Source organism: Urtica dioica, chromosome 11 (genome assembly GCF_054948205.1).
Source record: "Urtica dioica subsp. dioica isolate 48M chromosome 11, U.dioica_male_clone48M_v1_H2, whole genome shotgun sequence".
NCBI lineage: Eukaryota > Viridiplantae > Streptophyta > Magnoliopsida > Rosales > Urticaceae > Urtica > Urtica dioica.
The window spans coordinates 12,181,707-12,205,790 of NC_142766.1; the positions used below are offsets into that span (position 1 = coordinate 12,181,707).

At 35.1% G+C, this 24,084-nt stretch overlaps 1 protein-coding gene across 1 annotated transcript; it reads right to left on the reverse strand.

The window, feature by feature from the left end:
- Positions 1–583: 583 nt before the first annotated feature.
- LOC149381281 (Lecithin:cholesterol acyltransferase family protein) lies at positions 584–4,495 on the reverse strand. Its single transcript, XM_089600690.1, has 6 exons — positions 3,966–4,495; positions 2,679–2,901; positions 2,262–2,545; positions 1,721–2,045; positions 1,367–1,635; positions 584–1,238 (listed from the first exon to the last, which is right to left on the reverse strand). The coding sequence occupies exons 1-6, from the start codon at positions 4,493–4,495 to the stop codon at positions 752–754; spliced, it is 2,118 nt and encodes a 705-aa protein (XP_089456816.1). The 3' UTR covers positions 584–751.
- Between the last annotated feature and the right edge of the window lie 19,589 nt (positions 4,496–24,084).

The following is a 24,084-nucleotide window of genomic DNA, read 5'->3' on the forward strand; positions in this document are numbered from 1 at the left end:
ATATTTGGTTAATAGTTTTTGAAATTTAATTAACAGCTTTTTAATCTGATTAACGGTTATTAAAATTTGGTTAACATTTATTGAAATCAAATTCAAAATATTGATATATTAAAATCTGGTTAACTATTTAAATGTCTAACAATTATTAAAATATGGTCAACAGTTATTAAAATATGTTTAACAGTCATTAAGAGTAAAATGAGCACTTCAAAAATTAAAACGATTATTTATTAAAAAAAAAATGTTCAACGGCTAATATTGAAGAAAAAAAATTACGAAAAACGGTTATTGGAGGCTATTTTCACATAAAAATGGGCATGTATTGCTGAGCCATTAAGTACATAATTTGCTGGCCCATCCTGTTCGCCCCTTATTCGCCTAAGGTTGGATTTAATTAATACTGCACTAACTGTTTAATGATAAGTTACAAATTTAAAAATATTGTAAATTACCAAATTTAGTACATAATTCAAGACCGCATACCTTATTTCGTATTTGGAATTTCCGAGTTTTATGAAAATTAATTTGTTACTCTCTTGGGAAATAAAGCCAACAGCCCATAATTATTCATATCGCAGTTGATTATGAATTAACCAAAACTAAATTACATTACTCTAGTTAACCTCGAAAATAAAGGCTCAAACCTTTGCACAATCTAATTTTCCCTCCATCATCAATTAGCTCTCTCTCTCTCTCTCTCTCTCTCTCTCTCTCTCTCTCTCTCTCTCACACACACACACACACATTTTACTTACAATTGAAGATTGATTCTCTCTGAAATCTTCATAATGTCTGAATATATCCGATCGCCCCCAATCTCCATCCCCGCGGCCCCCGCGGCCACCCTGAGGACATCTTCAATCAAGGCCACGTTGCCCATGATGTCGACGTGGGCCCCGCTCTCGTCGCCGCGTCCCTCGAACAGGCTGGCCGGGGCCTTGTGCTTGTACTCCCGGACGTAAGTGCGGGCCCCGGATGGGTTGAAGCGGGTCCGGCCCCGCCACCCCTTCGCGCACATGAATCCGGCGCTCAAAACCGGCACGCTCTCGTCCCCGTCCACAAAGTAGACTCCGCTCCTCAGGCAGCTCTGCTCAGCGTCCCCGTCGGCCGAACTGTCGATTTGGAACGGGATGCTCTTGCACTTGTCTGACGTGGATTGCTTGTAGACATACGACCTTTCCGTTGGGATCCCCACCCCGTAAAGGCAGTATATTTCCATTTCCGGGGCATCCGGTAGCCTGAAAATTCGGATAATCCCACTTTTCTTGGTTAGCAAGTTATCCATTTCAAATTATGTTCACAAAGTAGTTATCTGAAACAAAATAGCATTCTAATTTTTAAAGTTGTATTAGAAGCGTGTACTTACTTAGTCTCGAGGGGATTAGACCAGTACTTGTAGTGCTCATATTTAGGGTCGTCGAGATTGTCGGCTATTCCGTGAGAGAAGTGAGCCTCTGCACGTTGCATAAGCTTCGGGGCCACGTATCGAAGAAGATCCAAAGAAGTTTGAGCCGTGTAAGCCTTGTTTTCGGTTATCTTCTTGATGCTTTCCCTGCTCATCTCATCGAATTCGGTCCACACATCTCCGCAAGGAGGACTACCACCGAGGCTCCTCGAATCCGCATGCAGAAGTTCCTGCCAAAAGCCAATCAAGATCATGACCGAATCCTTATTCAAGAAATAACAACGTAACCGCAACAGGGAAGTTATAAGCAGTTACCTTCAAATCGGGGGAAGGAAGGCGAGATGAAGAAATTTGAGAGGCCGACTTTCCGAACGATATTAGTCTTCCGTACTTGATCGGATCTTTCGCTCGGAAACCTCTAGCCCCGTCGGTGTGGTTGAGATCAACTCCGTTATTCCCTTTCTTCTCGGGTCCACAGATGTTTCCTTCTTCGGAAGACCGATCCAAGTCACCCCAAATCACGTCCCCGCCTTTTGGCAGCAAAGAAATGAGGGAATCCCATGTTCGAGTGACACGCATTAGGTGCTCCAAGGTTTGTAAACCCAGCAGCTCCGAGTCCAATACACCCGGAGCCACTGCCCTGAGAATTATTAACGCGCATATCTTTTTTTTTCAATTACGAATTTTGATAACTTGTGTCCCAAGAAAAGCACACAAAAAAAGGCTTCAAGGAATAAGGATTCCACATATCTAAGAAAACGGCATATATATATTCTAAAGTGGTGTAGAAATAAAATGGGTAATTTCTACAATTTCTAGAGAAAAGAGACATCGTAGCATATGAGTGGTTTATGACCTGACGTAAGCGACGTCTTTACCCTCGGCGGAGAAGAGACTGCTGACGGTCTTGGGAACACCGAGGAAGACGGGCCCGATGTTCATCACTGCCTTGATGTGGTCAGCGCACCATCGGGGCCCACCTCCGCCGCCGTGTGGGGCCGGAGTCTCGACCCACTTCATGAAGTGCAGGAAATAAATGACCCCCATCGAATGAGGCAGCACCACCACCTTCTTCTTCCCGTTTGTCGCGTACATCAGCTCTATCTTGCTCTTCAGTCTGCTCAGAGATTGGTCTCGAACCTGCGTTCATTTCAAATTTAATTAATCCAACATCATCATTAATTACTACTATAGCTACTACTGATTAATTAGGACTTATTGTTGGTTGGTTGGTTGGCCAAGTGTAATTTGTTTCTATTTTAGTATTAATTACCTCAGTGTTTTTGAAAGATAGTCTCCAATCATAAGCAGCCATGTGCATGTTTTTACCGTCGTAACCGAGTTTGGCCAAATTCTCGATGAGAACTGCCCAAACAAAGTACCCGGGAGCAAAGTAGTCGGCCGCCACCAGACCTGGGACAGCTCTCACCCGAATTCCAGGCGGGTCCAGCCCAGTTTCGTTGTGAAGAGACAAGTGCTCCAACCAGCACAATGGCCTAATAAACTCATATTAACAAGTTAATCAATTTTACTAATGCTATTCACAATAAATAAATAAATTAATCTCGGACACGATTTTTAATTATCTAGTATTTTAACCACTGGCATTTGATATGTCTAACTATATGGGCTCCAGAGCCAATTATCATTGAAGAAGGCCTGGCTCAGTGATAATTAAGTATTCTACTCTAAAGTGATGAGACGTGTTCGAGTCACACTGAAAACGAACAAAAAAAATGTATATACGTATATATATACCAACCATGTGTCATGTTGGGGAGCCGGAAACTAAATTTGGAGGAGCCGTAGTTAGTCTAATATAAGTGTACTATGGTTCTTAATTATTTGTTTAAGGCACGATACTGGTGAGTGGCGTGAAATTATTACTAGACCAAACTACATATATTGGCCTCTAAATTAAAGAACAATTTTTTATTTAAAAGAAAAGACTATTAGAATATATAAATAAAAGATGAGGGGTATTATTAATTTTGTATCAAAAGATAGCTATAAAGTAAAAATAAAAATAAAAATTAGGTTAAAAAAAGAGATAAAAATTAGGGGGTGCCAAAACCATAACCATGTTAGGAATCTCACGTAGAAACAGAAATGAGAAAAGAAAGTAGTATTTAATATTTATAAAGATTATTTGTTATTCATCTTGATAGCAGATATTAAAAATTGCAGACTAAAAGTGAATCGAGGAGTTAATAACAAATGCTTATAAATTGGTTTTGTAATGAAATCCACAATATTATAATTATAATATAAGTTATAATAATGTTAATTATAATATAAGTTATATAGTATTATACATGTACATAAATTATACTCACAAAATGGGTATCAAGTTTTTTCAACCCAAAAAAAAAACAAGAAATAAGAAACAAACAAACAAACAAAAAGTGAGGTGGTGCAAGTCTTCGTTAATTTCAAGGCTCTGACTCGAGAAAAGCAAAAAGATAATATAGTTAAAAACTAATGTACACACGTCAGTTATAATCACAAATTAAGGAATAGGCTAATAAATATATGAATCAATTACAAGTATTAATTATACCTCTTGAAGATTTCGGTGAAACTGCCACCCCAAAGCCTCTTTCGGAAGAGTCCGTCGGAGCAAGGTCGACCTTCCCAAAGCTCGAGGCCTCCGGTGACGATTCCGGGGACGAGAATCACCGGGTGGGCCCCAATAAGGCCCTCCTCTCTCCTCAGCCTCGCTCCCGGCGCCTCCCTCGCCGCCGGCATCAGCGCCGTGAACTGGCTCAGGAACACCAGAGCCCACCACGCCGTGCACACGCACCCAATCACCCAGCAACACGTGTCCACGCACCTCCACTCCCTCCTCCTCTGATTCCTCTGATTCTTCTTCTTCTTATTATTCTTCCTCTCATCCTCGTGATCATCGTCTTCGTGAGCGCGCTCGTACTGGATTCCGACCCCACCGATATCATCGCGCTCGCTGCTAAAGCAACTGTTTGTCTCGCTCTTGGTCTTTGTCCACTTTGTGTTAAGGTCACTGCTGTTATTATCGCTCACCACCGGCTCTACATAGCACAGCTTTCTGAACCTGAGAACTGAATAAGCCATGGGGATATATAGGAGAGTTAATATATTTATCTCTCTCTCTCTCTCTTCTCTCCCTATGGAAAAGTGGCTGATATAATGGAAGAAGAAGAAGAAGAAGAAGAGAATCCCATGAGAAAGCAGTGCAATGAGAGGGAGAGAGAGAGTGATTTAGTGACCGAGTCTGTGGGGGGTTTTAGAGAGAGACAGAGAGAGGTTATAATGGCGTTTGTGTTGTGTTTTGTTTTTGGGTAAAATAGCTGTAGGAATAAGAGCCGTTAGGGTTGAGGAAATACTACACGTGGTGAAGAGGAAGAAGAAGGTATGGACACACATATCAACAGAAAAATAGAAATGAAAAAAAATATATTGCTAGCTAGGAAAGACAGAGCAGCGTCCAAACTAAGAAGTTAGAACACTACTATATTTCTTCTTCCTTCTATATAATTCTAAATATTCATCACGATGTACCATGCTCTGTTTAAGGAAATTATTAAAATATTGTGAGGCTGTAAAAATTTGCGGAATATTAATACAAATTAATAAGAGAAACTAATAAATCGCTGTATTTTCTTACAGAGAAACTAATAAATTACTATCGTATATATATTATACCCATGTACTTTCTCTTGAATTCATAAACTATAAGCGTGAATTTCTATTACTAATGGAAAAGTGAGAATTAGGGTAACTAAAAGTTTCTTTTTTATTTCGTCATCTTCTATGAGAAACCAAACTAGTAACCATGTACCCAATATTGGCAGTATAATATATAAACAAAGATATATAATACAAAAAGCTATTTACTGAAATTAATCCCTTTTTTTCATTATTTGACGTCATTTCAGAGAGGGAAATGTCGTCATAATGAAAAGAAAAAAATATATATCTTAAGAAACGTGGTAAAATCGGTAATCAATATAGTCAAATTTCGGGTATTTAATATTATAGTCAGATACTCTAATTAAATGGACTTTCCTTTCTGAAATAACATCTGTGTATGTATATTATATATGTGTGGTGATGTACAGTGTTTGCAGCAATAGGCCATGTACATTCTGAAGGGAAGACACTTGTCTTCTTGTTTGCATGCAAAACGCTTTTGATAACACAAAGAAAGAAAAAGAGAGATGTTTTCCATTAATTGTTTTAATTGGGTTCACGTGGATGTTGATGATGTTCAAATTTTAGACTTTCTAAGCTTTTGATCATAATAAAAATAAATTAATTAAAAACACATTTATCAATCTCTGTGAAAAAAGGGCATCAGCTCATTGTGGGCACGGAGAAATGAAATACAGTTTCTTGGTTTTTTTGTCATTACAATGGTATTGGTAAGTTTCGAGTAAAAATGGTAATTTTACCCGTTATCCAATTTACTATCCGATTTAAACGGATCGGATAATAACCATTCTTATAAGATAAATGAAGTAAGATCCATTAAGATTTTAGCTTGTTCGGATAACGCAATAGGTGAATTCGTACCCGTTAACACTAAAAGAATGTTTTTTATTAATATTCGATCTCGGGTCCATATGCATTAGGTTATTTTAATTGTTCATTACATTTTACTAACCTTCTAATTTGATAATATTATGTTTTAAATTTTATATTAGACAAATTAATTCAAATAACTTACCACTGAATAATTTGAACCAAGAGTATTAGCGAAAAGACATGTTCATTATATTATTTAATTATCATACGTTAGTAAAGGGTTAGCGTAATTGTATGTGTTACTGTTTTAAGTAGTCATGTGTTCTATATTGTGAAGCTGTACATGTTCATTGTATTATTTTAAGTTTTATAAGATTATATATTATAGTCATGAATATAGTATAAGAAGAGTAGTTTGTATGATATGATATTATTTTATATTATAGTTTTGTGTGATATTATAGAGTAATTTGGATGACATATGATGTTATATTATACTGTAGATGTATAATTTATACAGTATGCAAACACGTTCATTTCTTTGTACAAACAGGTAAATAGATCTATCCGAACCGATATCCGTAAGCATTAAACGGGTAAATGAGTAGCGGATCCGATATTTTCTTACCCCTTTATCCAGTGAGTATACCTGTTACCCGATCCATTTCAAAAACGGGGTAGGTATCGGGTCTATTTGTCCACGAGCTCGTAAATGTTGCTATTTCTAATTCCGAGGACGACTATATATATAATTTTGACCATTTCATAAAGGGAAAACATATCGGTATTAGTGCAAATAGTCATCATATTATATTATGATTGAGTTAAATGCGAGTTCAACCATATTTTTATATGTTAAAATAATTAAATTATAATTTTTATTAACGGTAATTATATATTGAGTTATTTTAAACGAGTTCTTCAAAAAAAAAATGAGGTGATTCTAAGTCAATTTGAAGATATTTGTTAAAAACAAGATAATTATGACTAGTCACTAAGATACATAGATCTTGTGAACTACTTTAGTCATTATTTAGTTGCTGCTAACTGAAAATCAATCGGGAAAAAAACAGAAAATGAAGTAGAGAGAGGAAGAGAAACAATAAGAGAGAATCGAGAACGAGAGCGATCACTACTACAAAAATATCTTTTTAGAGTCACTCAAAAAGAGACGCGCTATATTTTGGGCGTCGTTTTTTGAGCGACACGTATGCTAGTGTGACGCCCAAAGGTTTTGATCCCTTATGGCTGAGAAAGTAATTTTCAAACATACAACAATGTATGCAATTACGTATTCACATATAACATGTTGGACAAAATAAAAACGACTTCTAAACTTTTTTACCTATATAATTTCAACATCACCCACTTTTTATCTACATTATTTAATCATCACAAAACAACAAAATTCACACGCAATTCATGTGCAACAAGAAAAAAGCGACCTCTAAACTCTACTAGTAAACATAACCTACTAATACCTATATAAAAAAAATAAAAATAAAAACAATCATTTTATATTCTCTAGCGACCTCTAAACGCTCGATATATGATGTGTACAAAAATAAAAGAAAAATTAGTCGATCTAAGCCACATCAAACGTTGCAATTGTAATCTAGCCAACGTTTCGTTTAATTTTCGAATCTAGCCAAATTTGATGACGTGTCATATTTATGTAAGATGGTATTTACTATATTAGTCTTGGTTTGGTTTCAAAAATACTAGACCACGTTTTGAAACTTGGTTTTGTAGCCGAATTTGTTATATTCGGTTTATATTTCGAATTTTAAAAAAAATTCTATACTTGGCAAAGTTGGTTATTGAGCGTTTTTTTCTTTAATGAACATTATAGCCGTGTAAGCAAATACAGCGTAAATGTTCGTAAATTTTTGTTAATCTCCGTTGCTTTGTTAATTTCTGTTAATTACGGTAAATTTACATATGTGCAAGTAGAACCGATTTCTTTTATTTCCTTTAATACGCATTTAATACGGTATTTTTATTTTCCAAATTTATTTTCTAATTTTGAACGGGATTTTATCATAATTACGTGTATTCATTATCTTGTTTGACTTATTCAATCAAATAAATATTTCATTTTCCTTTTAATTACATCACCGAATCTCATATTATGAATTCAAAAAGCTGAAATTAAATTGTTGAAGTTATAGCCGTGTAAGCAAATACAGTGTAAATGTTTGTAAATTTTTGTTAATCTCCGCTGATTTGTTAATTTCTGTTAATTATGGTAAATTTTTTGTGCATTTATTGCATTAAATTTTCTCTTTTAATTACATCACCGAATCTCCTATTAAATTAGCTAAATATCCAATTAAATTGCGAAAAAATCTGAAATTAATTGGCTGTATACAATTCAAACCGGTCAAACGTGGGCTAGTGTTTTGATCAAGTAAGTATAAGAAAAAGGGTAAATTAGGTATTTTATATCCGTAAATTTCAGTAAATGGCTAGATTGCAAAATTTACCAAACGTTGGCTAGATTCCAAAAACCATGTTTCAAAATGGTTACGTTGCTAGTTTACCCAAAATAAAAATACAGAACATTATTAAAAACTTACACGGATGAATTGACTGAATTACAGTCGGAAAAAATCCGACCACACAAGCTGAGGAGGGGCTGAATGAACATTAAATTTAATAAATTTCGAAAAAAATATAAGAGAAAACAAAGAAAAAAAACTCACCTAAAACCGACAGTGACCGGAGAAAGGGGCGGCGGCGACGAGTAGAAATCGGAGCGAAGAGAACAACGAATCTATGTCGTACTCACCGGCTACAAACAAAATCATCTCAAAAAGTAAGATTTCAAAAACCAAAACTTTGAAATAAAAAATCCCCAAAATAAAAACCCTAGAAAATAAATTCTTACCCATGAGACGCGACTACGAACATTCATGGTGAAAGGAAACGATGTCGACGGGATTAATCTTGTTGGAGATGAGAAGAGTGGCGGTGGTTTTGGGGAAGAGGAGTTTGATATGGGTTTCAATGGCGATTTTGGAGATTTTTCAGAGAGGAAACTGATGAAGGAGAGACGCGAAGAAGAAGAACAGTTTGAGAGACTCGTGGGGTATTAAAGAGGCGGGCATCGCTTTTTTTTAGCGATGCCCCTAACACGTGGCTTTGCTCAAACGGCGCCCCTGACACGTGGTGTAGCTCGAAAAGAGAACGACGCTAGCGCCACATGTCACTCTTCCATTGCACCGCTATATTTTACGCGTCTTATGTGCAGTAAGCGACGCCCAAGTCCGTTTACCCGCAAATTTACCAATCTAGCATCACTTTCTGTTAAAGCACACACATTCTAATCCAGCTAGACCTATCACAAGGCTCCATGTCAACCGAGTTTGAAAATTTTATTTTGTGTGTCGCTTAAAAATGTACATGACGCAGCTATAGCGACTTCTAATAAGTATTTTGTAGTAGTGGATAAATTCCAATTGGAAATCAAGAATAAAGTCAACATAATGGTCAAATTAAGAAATCGCTAACATATTCCTTCTTCCAAATCTGAAAATCACAAAGAGATATTACGATTTGAACAATTCTTTCTCAATTTTGTGTTTGTCCCAAAGTCCACGTTGTGTTTCGGTGGGATGGATGAACGTAAGTGAGAAACTAGGGTTTGAACATTTGGTTGATAACTCAAAATCAATCGAAGAAAAAAAAAGAAAATGAAGTAGAGAGAGAGAGAGAAAGTGAGAATTGAGAATGAGATAGAGGTAGAGATTCCGGTTAGATATCAAGAAAAAGTCACCAGAGTTATCAACCTATGAAATTGTTGACGTATACCTTCTTCCAAATCTAAAAATCACAAAGAGAAAGTAGGGGTTTGAATAATCTTTTACATTTTGTGTTTGTCTCAAGGTCAACGTTGTGTTTCGATAGGAAGGAAGAACGATGAAGATCATTGCTCATCACTCACATATTGAGGTAAATAAAACCCCAAATATTTTCTTCGCAATATGAATTTGAGTGTGAAAGTAGTGGTTTCGGATTTCTTCACAGAGTTGTTTGGATTTAATGAAATAATGATATGATTTTTAGTTATATATGCCCTTTGTTGATTTGCCTCTCAAGTTTTTAGTTTTATGTCTGAAAATTTGAAATTTAATTGGGATTTATGTTCTTGTTAGGATTTGGTGGGTTGAACTCAAGATTTGATGTTTTAATATTAAATTGTGTTTCCTTTAATTTGTTTTTGAGTTCTTGAGTTATATGCTTTTAGGTTTTTGCAGTAACATCTAGATTTTTGGTTATTTTTAAATCGTGTATATAGTTAATAACTGGTAATTGTTCATAATTTTTTTTTCCTGAATTAAACTACAACCGTTTAGATTCATTAAACTTCTTTTTGCAATTAATATTGGGAAACTAAGTTAAATATTAATTAAATTAATAATAAAAAATGTCATGCAATTAATATTTTTATTTAAATTTTATATTAAAATCAGTCAAAAACATTTTTTTTTCTCTTTTAGTAATTTAATAATTTGAGTGGCTAAATTCCAATTATTAACCAAACCTTGGTTAAAATACAATTTCAAACTTTTAAAAAGACTATTTAGCTATAGTGTCCTAAAAACAATAGACATAAACTTATTGGTTAAATAAAAAAATTGTTTTTATTTTGTTAAAGTGGAATGAAGTGTATTTTTTATGAAATATAGTTAAAAAAAATATATTACGCATTGAAAATAAATCTTTACTAGTGTACGAATAAACGACTTGTCGAAACCAAAAGTCTTTTTTCGCACTCAAAAACACCTTTAGGTGCGGACTTTCAGGTGCGGAAAAGTCGCACCTAAAAGTGTTTTTGGGTGCGAAAAAAAACTTTTGGGTGAGAAAGACTTCGCACTCAAAAGTCTTTTTTTGAACTAGTGTGTGTTCTTTATTATGCCCTTTGTTGATTTGCCTCTCAAGTTTTTAGTTTTATGTCTGAAAATTTGAAATTTAATTGGGATTTCTGTTCTTGTTAGGATTTGATGGGTTGAACTCAAGATTTGATGTTTTATTATTAAATTGTGTTTCCCTTAATTTGTTTTTGAGTTCTTGAGTTATATGTTTTTATGTTTTTGCAGTAACATCTAGATTTTTGGTTATTTTTAAATCGTGTATATATAGTTAATAACTGGTATTAATTGTTCATAATTTTTTTTCCTGAATTAAACTACAACTGTTTAGATTCATTAAACTTATTTTTGCAATTAATATTGGGAAACTAAGTTAAATATTAATTAAATTAATAATAAAAAAATGCCATGGAATTAATATTTTTATTTAAATTTTATATTAAAATCAGTCAAAAACATTTTTTTTTCTCTTTTAGTAATTTAATAATTTGAGTGGCTAAATTCCAATTATTAACCAAACCTTGGTTAAAATACAATTTCAAACTTTTAAAAAGACTATTTAGCAATAGTGTCCTAAAAACTATAGACATAAACTTATTGGTTAAATAAAAAAAATTGTTTTTATTTTGTTAAAGTGGAATGAAGTGTATTTTTTTTATTAAATATAGTTAAAAAAAAATAAATATACTACGCATTGAAAATAGATCTTTACTAGTGTACGAATAATCGACTTGTCGAAACCTTACTGTTGGAACCAAATTTATTCAAAAGTGTAAAAAAAATCACGAGTTTTACATTTTATAATGGGGCGGCTAGGTATCTAGCCCAAATTGACCCCCTCTATTAAAATTATAGCCCAACTATCACAAAATTTAAGTAAGTAGCACAATCCACTACCAAACAATTTAATATTCCTATATTACCCTTAGTTCAAATAATAGAGCGCAAAACACAATTCCCTCATTCGAAACAAACCTCTCCGCCAAACGAATTTCTTTTACCCTCATTCGCGAACACGAAACCGACGATCTCTCCACTTCCGAAGCCGACGAAGAAAAAATGGTGAGTATCTCAACCTTCAATCTCTGGTAATTTCAAATCCTTCAATCTCTCCACTTCCGGCGCCGACGAAGTAAATTGGTTAGTTAATATTATTAACAATTCTTTGCGATCTCATAAAACACCCAAACTGAAACCCTAGACCTCATCCCCGCTCAATTTTGTGTTAGATTAACCATTAAATTGTAAGTAAATATTATTAACTGAACCCTAGACGTCATCTCCGAACGATTTTGGGTTAGATTATTCATAAAAATGATAAGTAAATATTATTTACAAATAGCCGTTCGATAGTAAATAATATTTACAAATCGCCGTTCGATAGTAAATAATATTTACAAATCGCCGTTCGATAGTAAATAATATTTACCATTTGAAAAAACCAACATCTTGAAGCGAGAAAGTCAATGTCGTTTATAGTGTGATCTCTTCTCTTCATCTTTCATTGTAAAACGTGCAAAATGAAAAATAACTGCAGTAATGTTACACATACTCGTCGGCTCGTTCCAATTTGTCCAAATCATAACCTTGATAGTAAATAATATTTACAAATCGCCGTTCGATAGTAAATAATATTTACCATTTGAAAAACAACATACATGTCTCAGATTTGGCAAAGATCGAGGTCGCCTCGCCGATCTTGACGCAATCGCCGTCGCGGAGCTCGACTCCGGCAGCGGGAACGACGGCAAACGCCTGGAGAAGCCATTTCCCCTTCTCCGAAGCGGCGGCGCGTGGGCGATCCCGTCGACTCGCCGTCGGATCTTTGATCGCCGGAGGCTCGGCGGCGGGGAGAGAGTCCAAAAGGAAATCGCTGGTCGGAGTGTGATTCTTCATGGCAGAGATTATATTTTCGAGCTTCACGGTCCGGGAATGGTGTGCTAGGCTTGTAGAACTCGCTCCACAGAAGACGAAGAAGAAGAAGAACCACAGAGACGAAGAAGAAGAAGAATAGGTGGGTCTGGAGGAATAAAACGTACGAAATTGGGGGTAAAGGACAATTTTTGAAACTCAAAATAATTTGGGCTATTTCCCTAATAAACTAATAGTTGGGCTATTATTTTAAAACTTATCTCCTCAAGTGGCTAGTTGTTTACAAATCTCTTTTATAATTCAATAAAAATCTTACATGTATTTAATTTTAAAAAAAAATGGACACTAACTTAAATAAACATTGTTAATTGGATTTGAATATGTAAAGGAACATATGTTTATCAAGCTAAAGTTATAGTTGTAAATCTATGTAATTATGGAAAGAGAAAAAGGAAAGAATAATGTATTCTTTAATTTCCAAGAACTAATTTCTTTTTGCTCGGAAAAATAAAATAATATATATTGTACTTGTCATAGCTCAACTCTATATGGGATGTCAAAGTTTTAAACGTAGAGGAAATGGCGGTATAAATACTTAATATTTCCAAAATATACACTTAAGTTCTCATAAAGTATAATGCTTAGTAAGCTTGAAATTAAATTTAATGACTATATGTATATACATATATATTCAATCTACGGCGGAAGTGATTTTTTTTTTTTTTTTTGAGGAAACGTTGTCGGTGTCACGGAATAACATAAAAGCCCTCACGTATGGCGGAGGAAAACCGTGGTTACAAAGATAAGAATGAAACCGAAACCAACGGAAAGAAAACAGAAACTCAAACAAACAGGGCCCTAGGAGGCCGTGCGGGACCTCAACTCGCGATCATCGGCCCTAATGGCCTCTTCCGAACAAGGCGGGACTAAACCCAGTGAGGTCGAGGACGAGTGATGGTTAACCGCGTAGCGCGCTAGATTATGCGCAGCAACATTACAAAGACGGGAAATATGTAAAATGCGAAAAACCTCAAGCTCCCTCACCTCTCTGAAGATGCGGTGCAAGATCGTCCCAAGCTCTGTCGCAGGCGTCACGCCCTCATCGATCATCCTCACCACCCCCAAGCAGTCAGACTGGATCTCCGCTCTCCTGCCCCCGACGCTGCGAACTAGCTCTATTCCCTGGAGGACAGCATACGCTTCCGCAAGCTGGGGGGAGAACCTCCTAGCCAGGAAAAGCGTCTGCGAGGCGATCACCTCTCCGGTGTGGTCTCGAACTATACAACCGACACCGAAGCCTCCACGGTCGCGAGCGAGTGCCGCGTCGACGTTAATCGAGAGGGTCCCGTCCCTAGGGGGGTCCATCTGGGGGTCGTAGTCACCCTCGTGCTCATCGGAGTCTCCCCGACCGAAGCCGCTCTATACTCCTCGAGGAAGCTCACAGTCCACTGGACTAGCTGTGGCTGGCTCCAAGCCTCCACGGCGGAAGTGATGAATATATTGTGTTTAATTACTTATTTCTAACCGTTTATTTAAAGTATCCTTTCTTCTACTTATGAGCGGTCTTAATTTGATTCAGGAAAAAGGAGCTTATACCAAATTATATATATATATATATATATATATATATATATATATATATATATATATATTGAAATCTAAAATTATGATATGCAAGGATCTTGAAGTAAATAATAACTTTAATGTGTAATAGGAGCTTATTATTCTGCAAGAGTTCATTAACCATTTCAGTTTCAATTATATAAGGCAGAGTTTAAACTTAGGGGAACCAAAGTAAAAAAATGAATAAATAAATAAATAAAATAAAATATAGAAAAATATAAGAATTCAAAGGAAGCTAATTTGTAAATTTTTAAGGTAAAAATATATTAAAAATGAGTATAAAGTTTGAATCAAAGTATATGTCATCGTGGGGACGCTCTGGCACATCAGGACATGCATTCACATCAAATGAATACCTTTGTTTATTGATCAAAACCCTCATTATGATGAAAATATTTAGACCACCGCCCTAAACATAGCACGACAGTCAAACTTAACCATCAAACCGTCATATCTTCTCCGACGAAGGTGTTATCATAAAAAAATTGTCGCTCGGTTGAGATTACACTCTATCGAGGAAGGAATATCCAACCAATTACAAAAATGTATAGAAAGAGAGAAAGTGACTAATTCATGAACAGACACTTTACTCACGGAAAAGACGAAAAATTAAATAATAAATTAGATATATGAGATAAAATATATCTAAACTCACTAATAAAATAAGAATGAATTTATTCAAAGCTTGGACCACCGTGCATCTTGTTGGATCCTATGTGACATAGGTTTTAGTTTGGCAAAACAAATTGTAACAGTTGTTCAAGTCAAAGGTACAAGAAGTTGTTCAACCAAGTTCAAGACCCGGTGTACTTTCATTAGTTTTCTCTAATGCGAACAGAACTAAAACTAAAATAGAATATTTTAGTTGCGATTTTTATGAAGGTACGATCGGATTTGGTTTCCAGATCGTTCTCTTTCGTGGAGATTCTTTTATTGACCCCTATAAAACCCCCCCTTGAGTTTTGTTAGGTCAACTGGTACTTTTAGATCAATGTACGCCGACCTTAACCTTGAACCACCCCTCTGCTAGGAGATCTTCATCGACAACTATTTCAAGCGATTTGTTGTTGCTGTGCTTTATTTTCCGGAGCTTGTGAGTGTGTGTTTTGCGTTGATACGCTGAAAAGATCTTCGGGAGAGGATCGTGCGATCTTTGGGAGGAAGAGTCGCGTGAAAAAGAGAGGGAGTCTCTGGTCTGAAGGGATCTCAGATTGCCATCCATTGGAGAAGTCAAATAAACTAAGCATTTCAGAGGGAGTCTACAAACCTAAGTCATATACCTTTGATTATTGAGATTGGATCCATTTCCACCATCGGACGTTTCAGTCTCCCTGAGCAGGTTATTTACACCGAATATGGTTACCAATTCCGTGTATCCTTAATTGCTTTGTGTTTGATTGATTGTTTAATTGTCGATTTAATTAATCCTGGTAAAATCAATCAACTGCTCAATAAGTAGTTCTACCGATATAGTTGAACAACCTTCTCACGTTAAGTAATTTCACTTCTGATCCCACAAAGTAAATAGGCAATCTCACATCTAAAGCTCCGATAAATCGAGTATGTTTGTCTGGGAGTTCTGAACCAAAGGCCTCATGAAAACCTCTTGAGTCACGGAAGATAATATTTACATACATAAAATTTACAACAACAACAAAAAAATAGCTATTTAGTAAATTTTTAAATTTTGGTGGTTTGATTACTCATATATTTGTAATTCTGATTGGGTCAATCTAAGTTAACCTTTAACATTTTTATTTTGCTTTTCTGGTGAACCCTTTTTAACCTTTCTTCTCGTAAAATTTCCTAGAATCTATAATATTAGTACAAATTTTGTATTTTTTTTTTGTCAATGTGGCTATGTATGATAGAATTCTTGCTAATCATGAAAAGTTATCATTTATAAAATGAATAATATTGATTATTGGCGGTAAAATTTTGATTTTGCGATAGTCCTTACGCCAAACATTTATCGCTGTGAATATATTTAGCTTGCTATCTATAACAAAATAAAAATAATAAATACACGTGAGTTATAGTCTTTGAGCAGTTTTGTTTCTGGACGTGGGAAAGAAAGAGACTAGGATTCCAAACGAGGCATGTGAAGTGAAGAGGATTATGATTTGGAGGCCGATAATGGAATGGCGTATAAATTTCTGAAACTTGAAAGCACGCACTCCGAAAAAACACAAATATATATATATATATATATATATATATATATATATCATTGTCTTCTGTATATGAACTATTTTGCTAGTGGTGGACCTCATAATTCCATACCAATTTGTGTACCATACCATTATACAAGGTCTTGTTGCGTAATTCTCGTCTTGATCTCGAAACCCCGGTTCCCATCAATGGATGGATTGACTATGGCTGAGCGATACCCATGAGTGGTGGGTAGAACGTAGTCAAGGAGCGGTTTCTCTTCTTCAGCCATGATCAATTCTTCGATGTATTGCTTCTTCTCTTTTCTGTTTTGCTTGCACGTTTTTTCTATCTCAAGATCGATTGGAAGAAGACTTGATTTGTACCGTCCTTTCGCATGTACCTTCACAAGTAAACATGAAAATAGATGAGAAACTAAATTAAAATAAAGTTCAAATTGAAACTAGTGAATTGAATCTCAATTGAAGACTTAGTCCCCTGCAACGGCGCCAAAAAATTGTTGCGTAATTCTCGCACACGCAAGTGCACGTGGTCGCAAAAGTAGTAATTCGCAAGAGCGAGTCGATCCCACGAGGACTAAGCTAAATTAAAGATTCAAATTTCACTAGCACGAAGAGAACTTAGGAAAATGTTGTTGAATGGAAAACAAAATTTATAAACAAATAAGTAAATAAATAAACAGAGAGCAATGGGTTGTATGAATAGAGAGAAGTAAAGACTATGGTTTCACGAGCTCATTCTACGGTTTGGATTCATGGAAGTTACGCACTACTATTATCATTCACACTTTGCTAATCACACTCACGTTGATCGTGTCACTAAACCTCTCTCGAGCATCTAGCGACCTAAGCTTATGCCAAAGTTTTATCTTTCGATCTCAACTAATAAAAACAAGGCAAGCAATGAACACAGAAGCATACGCACGATTCTATAACAACCTATCTATATCTAACATAGGAATGTATTATAGTAATTCAAATCAAGCACAAAATCAACCTAATCTCTTTCAAGCATTAAATTGAAATACGAATCACGCACAAGGTAGCTACTCTTATACAAGCATTAAATTTAAACTTGAATTAAACAAAGCGGCAAGAACGATAACAATTCTACACTATTATAATATGGAATCCATAACCGTTCCATAATCTCGCTACGCCATAGCCCTTAGATGGTTTAGTTCATGATGATGAGAAGAATATAGATAGAGGAAGAAGATGAACAACTCAAAAACAAATAAACCAACGACATTATTTTCATTAATAAAAACTGGAGTTCAAGAGATTAAAGGAAGGGGATTGGAACTGTGAAATAACGATGAACGAAATCGATGAAGACGGCGCTTCAATCTCTGTCTCTCCAAAAAGCTCTGAGTAGCCAAACAACCTAAGCAAAATAATAACAAAACAAAAGATGTCTTTCTAGGTTTCAAAGGTAGGATTCATATGTTTCTAGCCTAACTTCGGAGTCATCTGGCCCACTTAATGAGATCCAATGGCCCAGGTTTAATAAAAAACGCGTGATCAGTTTTCCAAATCGGCTCCATCGCGTCGCCACGGTCAAGTGTCGCGGTATATCGCGCCGCTCTACGTAGCCGTCGCGCCGCGATGCTGAACGAGAATGACCGCCATTATCTGTGACGGGTTTTTCTGGCGCCGCGCTGGTGTCTCATAGCGCCGCTCTGATTATTACCGCGTCGCGTTTGGTCAATATCCAATGTTGACTTTCTTCATAAACCTCAATATTCATATTGTTATATGATATCCAACTATCGTTTATTCCATTCAACTCCAAATATCCGACAGGGCATATCTGAGTTGCCACAATCAATTGTGTCATATATCTACAATCTCGAGTTCGTGATTCTACGATTGATATACTTGTCATCCCACTAATTTAAAATAGCATCTAAAAGAAAAATGTAGCTAAATCTCATCGCCTACACCGTCAAGTTACTACAAAGACAACGTCAATAAGAATTAGAGTGGGACAATTTTATTAGGTCGTGTGATATATAGAATTGACAAAAATATTAATAATGTAGGCTTGTTAATGATTATCGTAATTGTAATGCATCAGTGCATATACTAATACAAATAAGTAAATCAATGATTCAACACCGGCACACGTAGAGATATATCATGTGTTCTCCTTTTTTTTTTTTTTTTTTTTTTAAAGAGTATTCCGCTTATAGATGATTAAACAAATATTATCATCATTAATGTTGGAATAAAGTGAGAAAAATTAGATGATTGAGAGTATTTATTATCTTGTGAGCTGCTGGTTTTAAGTAAGGATTTGAGTGAGATCCACTTAACGGAATTGAATAATTTCAGTATATTATTATTCCTTTCGGAAATGGGTATAATATCGGTTATTAGTTTGCTGAAATCGGAGCTATAATGAATGAAAAATTAGTGCTCAAAATATGCTTAAATAAATACATTAAGTAAACACATTAGTTGTATGTATAAAGTGAAATACAATAGTCCCACATGGAGTAAAAATGAACAAATGTGCGAGCTTATATAGTTAATTTGTTCAAAAGGAATTGAGTTCTCAATGAGGTTTTGTAGAGGGTCAATGGCTTAGACAAGCCCAAGTCTACAACACTCGCATCGCCGGTCGGTCGTGCTAGGCTTGGGCTTGTTGTGGTAATCCTTTGTTTTTTTATTGCAAGTCGATTCACCTCCTAAAATTTAAATTCCTCAAATAGCTCTTTAGTCATTTTAGAAATTCAAATAAAAGGCATTAACTGTGGAAGTTAATGCTATGGTTTTAATTCTCTGAAAGAATTCAAACGGATATGTATGACTGAACATCATGAGGATAAAAAACGTTTTTCATTAGTGGGCTTAAATGCTTTAATTGCCACAATGGCTTAACGTTTTTTTGGTGTGTAACCACTGCTTGGGCGTGGCTATATAATAAGAGCAGAGTCTCTCATTTCAAACACACACTCCGAAATAATTCTCTCTTAATTTCCTCTCCTCTCGAAATTGCTTTATTTTCTTTGTAGTCGGTGGTTGGTTCTATTACAGTCTTGGCTCGCCGGAGAAGTTCTGTTGATGAGTGACCTTGTATCCTGAGAAGTAAATTGCTCGTCGTTTTCAGCACATGTGGGAAAGCAATATTACTTTAAGGAAACTGTCGAACAGGTATCGACGATCCTCTTTTCTTTTTATCTTATTTTCGTTCTTAAGGCTTTGTTGTTGTTGTTGTTCGTGTTATTTAATTTATTTTCTATCATGATATTTATTTTATTTTATTTTTCCATGATGTTTTTATATTATTCCAGTAAATATAAATATCATTTACCATAACATTTTCTAACAATTAATTTATTAGTTTATAGCATCACTTAGGTATCATTAAATTAATTTATTAGTTTATAGCATCACTTAGGTATCATTAATGTTTAGATATTATAGCGCACTATTGGTAAATAAAATAGGTTAAAGATTTAAGAAAAAGTTATATAAATAGTCTATTAAAACTAATGGATTAGCGAAATAGTTAAGGTTTTGTTTGGTATATCATTGGAAAACTGTTTTCCACTTTTTGAATTTGCACAGTGTTTTTCAATAAAGTGAAAACGTGTTTGTTTCACTTCTCATTTTTTTTAACTCCAAAATTTTTCAAGTAGTATTCACTTATTGTGAACAAAAAGTAAAAACAACTTTTTGTTGTTTTCTAAATTTTTCACTTTGTTTTTCCTGACACCTCTCTCTCTCTCTCTCTCTCTCTCTCTCTCTCTCTCTCTCTCTCTCTCTCCAAATTGACAATAAAACTCTTATCGCTGTAATGAAAAATCAAAAGAAGCACCTGTGAGAAGCTCAACGCCATGGCCGAATTCCTCGGAACCTACGTGGGCCGTGTCGTGGTGGCGCTGAGAGCGGCGTCGTACGCGCCGTTCGTGGCGATGGCGGCGCTGGCGGGGCCCAGGATGGAGCTGACACGGTATTGATCAGGGGTTGCGCAGTGGTGGTCTTTTGTGGCGATGGCGGGGCTCAGGGTGGAGCCGGCGCGGTGGGGGGCTCGGGGGTAGGGAGGGGCGGACTGGGGGCTGCGAGCACGGTGATGGTAGGGGAGATTGGAGGGAAAGTGATGTGAAAAAAAGTTTGAACAAAAAAAAAAAATTTGATACCAAACAGTTTTTTGGATGTAATTGTAAAAAATTATTACACTACAATTGTAAAAATATAAAATAGAAAAGTGAAATTTTTTTGAGTGAACTAACAAACATAATCTAAAATACCAAAATTTTATGAAATATTCATTGTCAAAAAAATTATTAACACTGTAAATAAAATTATTGTTGTAAACAGTTTATCAGCTTTAGAATAGATATTGTTGTTGTACATAATTTTCCACATTTATAATATTTATTGATAGTCAAAAATAGTTACTGAAATTTGACACGCCTTTTTTTTTTAACTATTTCATTTATGTGTAATTTGCTGTTGAAGTCACAACAACAGCACATTATTTCATTTGTATCACAAATGAGTCTAAATTACATTCGTGTCTTTTTTTTTTTTTGCATATTTGTCTCCCATACAATGTCTTAATTACCCTTCTATTTTATATCCAACAAGAATTCATATCCACACCCAAACCCTAATCTCTCATCAAATTCTCTCCCAAACCCTAATCTTTCTAGCTTAAACTCCGACTACCGCGCCGATCGCCACTCCGACGAGGCCACCGCCGCTGTAACCCTCGCCGGAGCTCTCGCCGGAATCACAAATTCAGCATTCTAGCCTACTTTTGTTTTGTAAATATTTAACTGTGGTTCTACTTTATTCTTCTAGTCTACTTTTGTTTTGTAAATATTTAACTGTGGTTCTACTTTATTCTTCTAGTCTATTTTTGTTTTGTAAACATTTAACTATGGTTCTACTTTAAGGGTATTTTGGTCTAATAATAAATAAAAATGACTTACTTGTAACACGTTTTTTTGTGGTAACATAGATGTAATTTTGTTCATAATAAGTGACTTTGATGTAAATCTCTCAATTTTAGACAAACCTCTACCCTCACAAATCCATAAATTTTGACTGACTATTTAACTATAATAACCTTTATTCCATTTACATACACGACCGATAGAATACAAAACCCGCAAAAGCCTATCTCCACAAATATTCTGGGAGAAATCTTCGCTGCCATTTTCTGCACAAAACTGGTCCTCTCTCAGCCTGTTTTTTTGGCTGCAATCAATCATCAACGCATATGGATACCTATTTATATAATAGCACTCATTGTCTTATTCCCTTTTAGCGAAAAATAAATGACATGTATATAACGCATATGGATGCCTATTTATATAATAGCACTCATTGTCTTATTCCCTTTTTAGCGAAAAATAAATGACATGTATATATGTGTGTACATATATACATTCATCATTCATTCCCATCTCCTTAAACACCGTGCCATCTCTTAATCTTGACTTTGTCGTTTACAGGTCTTTATACTCCCAAACACGATAATGCCATTTCTGTGTCCTCTTTTTTGGCTGCATGTTTAGTGTAGGATAAAATTATTCTTCCTATTTTTTTATCCATAGAACAGTAGTGATACTCTACTAAAAAATAATGAATAATTTAATGTTTTTTTTTTATGATCAGTCAATAATTTAGGATGATGATAAATTGTATCATAGGTTCTCTCTCAAGTCATGAGCAGTAAAAGAAAAAATAAATAAACGTTTTGGTTCGTAAAATCACGTAAGGAGTTACATTTTACTACATTTTTTTTTTATTACAAAAGTGCATATTTTGCTAATTTGGATCACTACTACTTTGATATAACTGTTGTCATCCCAATTTTAAAAAAAAAGGAAAGAAAAAGAAAAGAAAAGAAGAAGAAGAACAATCCATTTCATATTTTGAGGTTCGCTACAAGGAAAAAAATGCCGTTTTTGTTGCCGTTTCGAGGCTCCTATGGAAAGTCGTCATGCCGATGGAAAATCGAACGGAAAAATGTGGAAAAGGGCAAGTGAAATGTCGTTTTCAAATGCCATTTTCCATGGAAAACCGACGTGTCGATGGAAAACCGAACGGAAAAAATGTGGTAAAATATATTTAAAATATATACATGTAATACATACATATATTTTTCAATTTTTAAACAGATATAAAGAAAATACATTATGCATATAATCTTTTTTAATAGAAAATTGTATATATATAATATTTTATAAATGTGTGCTATTAATAATATTTAATATATATATATAATTTATAAATGTGTGATATTATGTATTAGAATTGTCTAATAGTATATGTGATATTATATATAATAGAATTGGATACTATATATAATTTTTAAATGTGTGATACTATCCATTTAATTGTGGACTTGAATAAGGAATTAAATGGATATGACCCATTTGCAACAAAAATTAAGGACCCAGTTGCAACAAAAAAGTTAATTTTGGGTCAGAAGTGAACTTAGGCTAAAAGCTGAGGACTTAATTGAGTTAACCAACTCTTGTTCAATTACGTTTATTTTCTTCTTCTTCTTCTTCTTCTTCGTGCGCCATCTGCAACTGAAACGAAAAAAAAAACAAGCAAACACAACAACAACAACAGCAACCACAACCACCATCATCAATCTCCATCTTCTTCTTCTTCATCACGCTGCCATCTCCATCTTCTTCCTATAAACTTTAAGATATAAAAAACGAAAATGACCGGCTGGAAACGACATGCCCATGTCGTCGATTTTCGAACGACAAAACGACGAGAAACGACGTTCTTCTTTTCTTCGGTCGTCAGCTGTCCGAAAATGACATTTCAAGCGACTTTCCTGGATTTCCGCCGGCATTTTGAACCGTGGTTCACTATGGCTTGAAGCACACTATTTTATGTATGCATGCCTTTCCCTCACGAAGAGCAGACATGTGAGAAATATATGATGATCATTGACTAAAAATATTATAATACTAATTACAAGAGTCAACACAAATTAAAATAGTATTTTTACGTGTAGAAATTGAAAAAGAGACAATTGGAAAAGGAAAAGAAGAGAGTGTCCCGAAATTTTGATAATATGTTCTTCTTGTATTAAGAATGATGAATATATATAAGTATATATAGAGTTACAGATAATGAGAAATTAAATGAGAATATTCTCAACTAAAAATATTGAAAATTAATAAAGAATTATGATGCACAACTTTCGATCTTATGTTCCCAACACGGGTGGTAATTCCGAGGTTGCACCAGACTGGACTGAAAAGTTGGGAAGACGAGCTGAACTTCAACACTCCACCTCAAGTTTGATTGTAGATGTTGAAAAGATCAAGCTTGCTACATAACTCGGAAAAACTAGTTCGATGGAGAGACTTGGTGAAAATGCCAGCCACTTGATGTCGAGTTGAAATATACTCCATTTCGATAATCTTTGACTCTATCTTCTCACTTATTAAGTGACGATCGATCTCGATGTGCTTAATTCGGTCATGATGAACTGGATTCTTTGCAATGCTTGAAGTAGCTTGGTTATCACATATGAGCTTAATTTGACCTTCGAACTTGATCTTATGGTCGTCCATTAGACATCTTCACTTAACCACAAACCTTTGCACACCCCATTAGACAACAATTTGAGCTCGGGTTATGCACT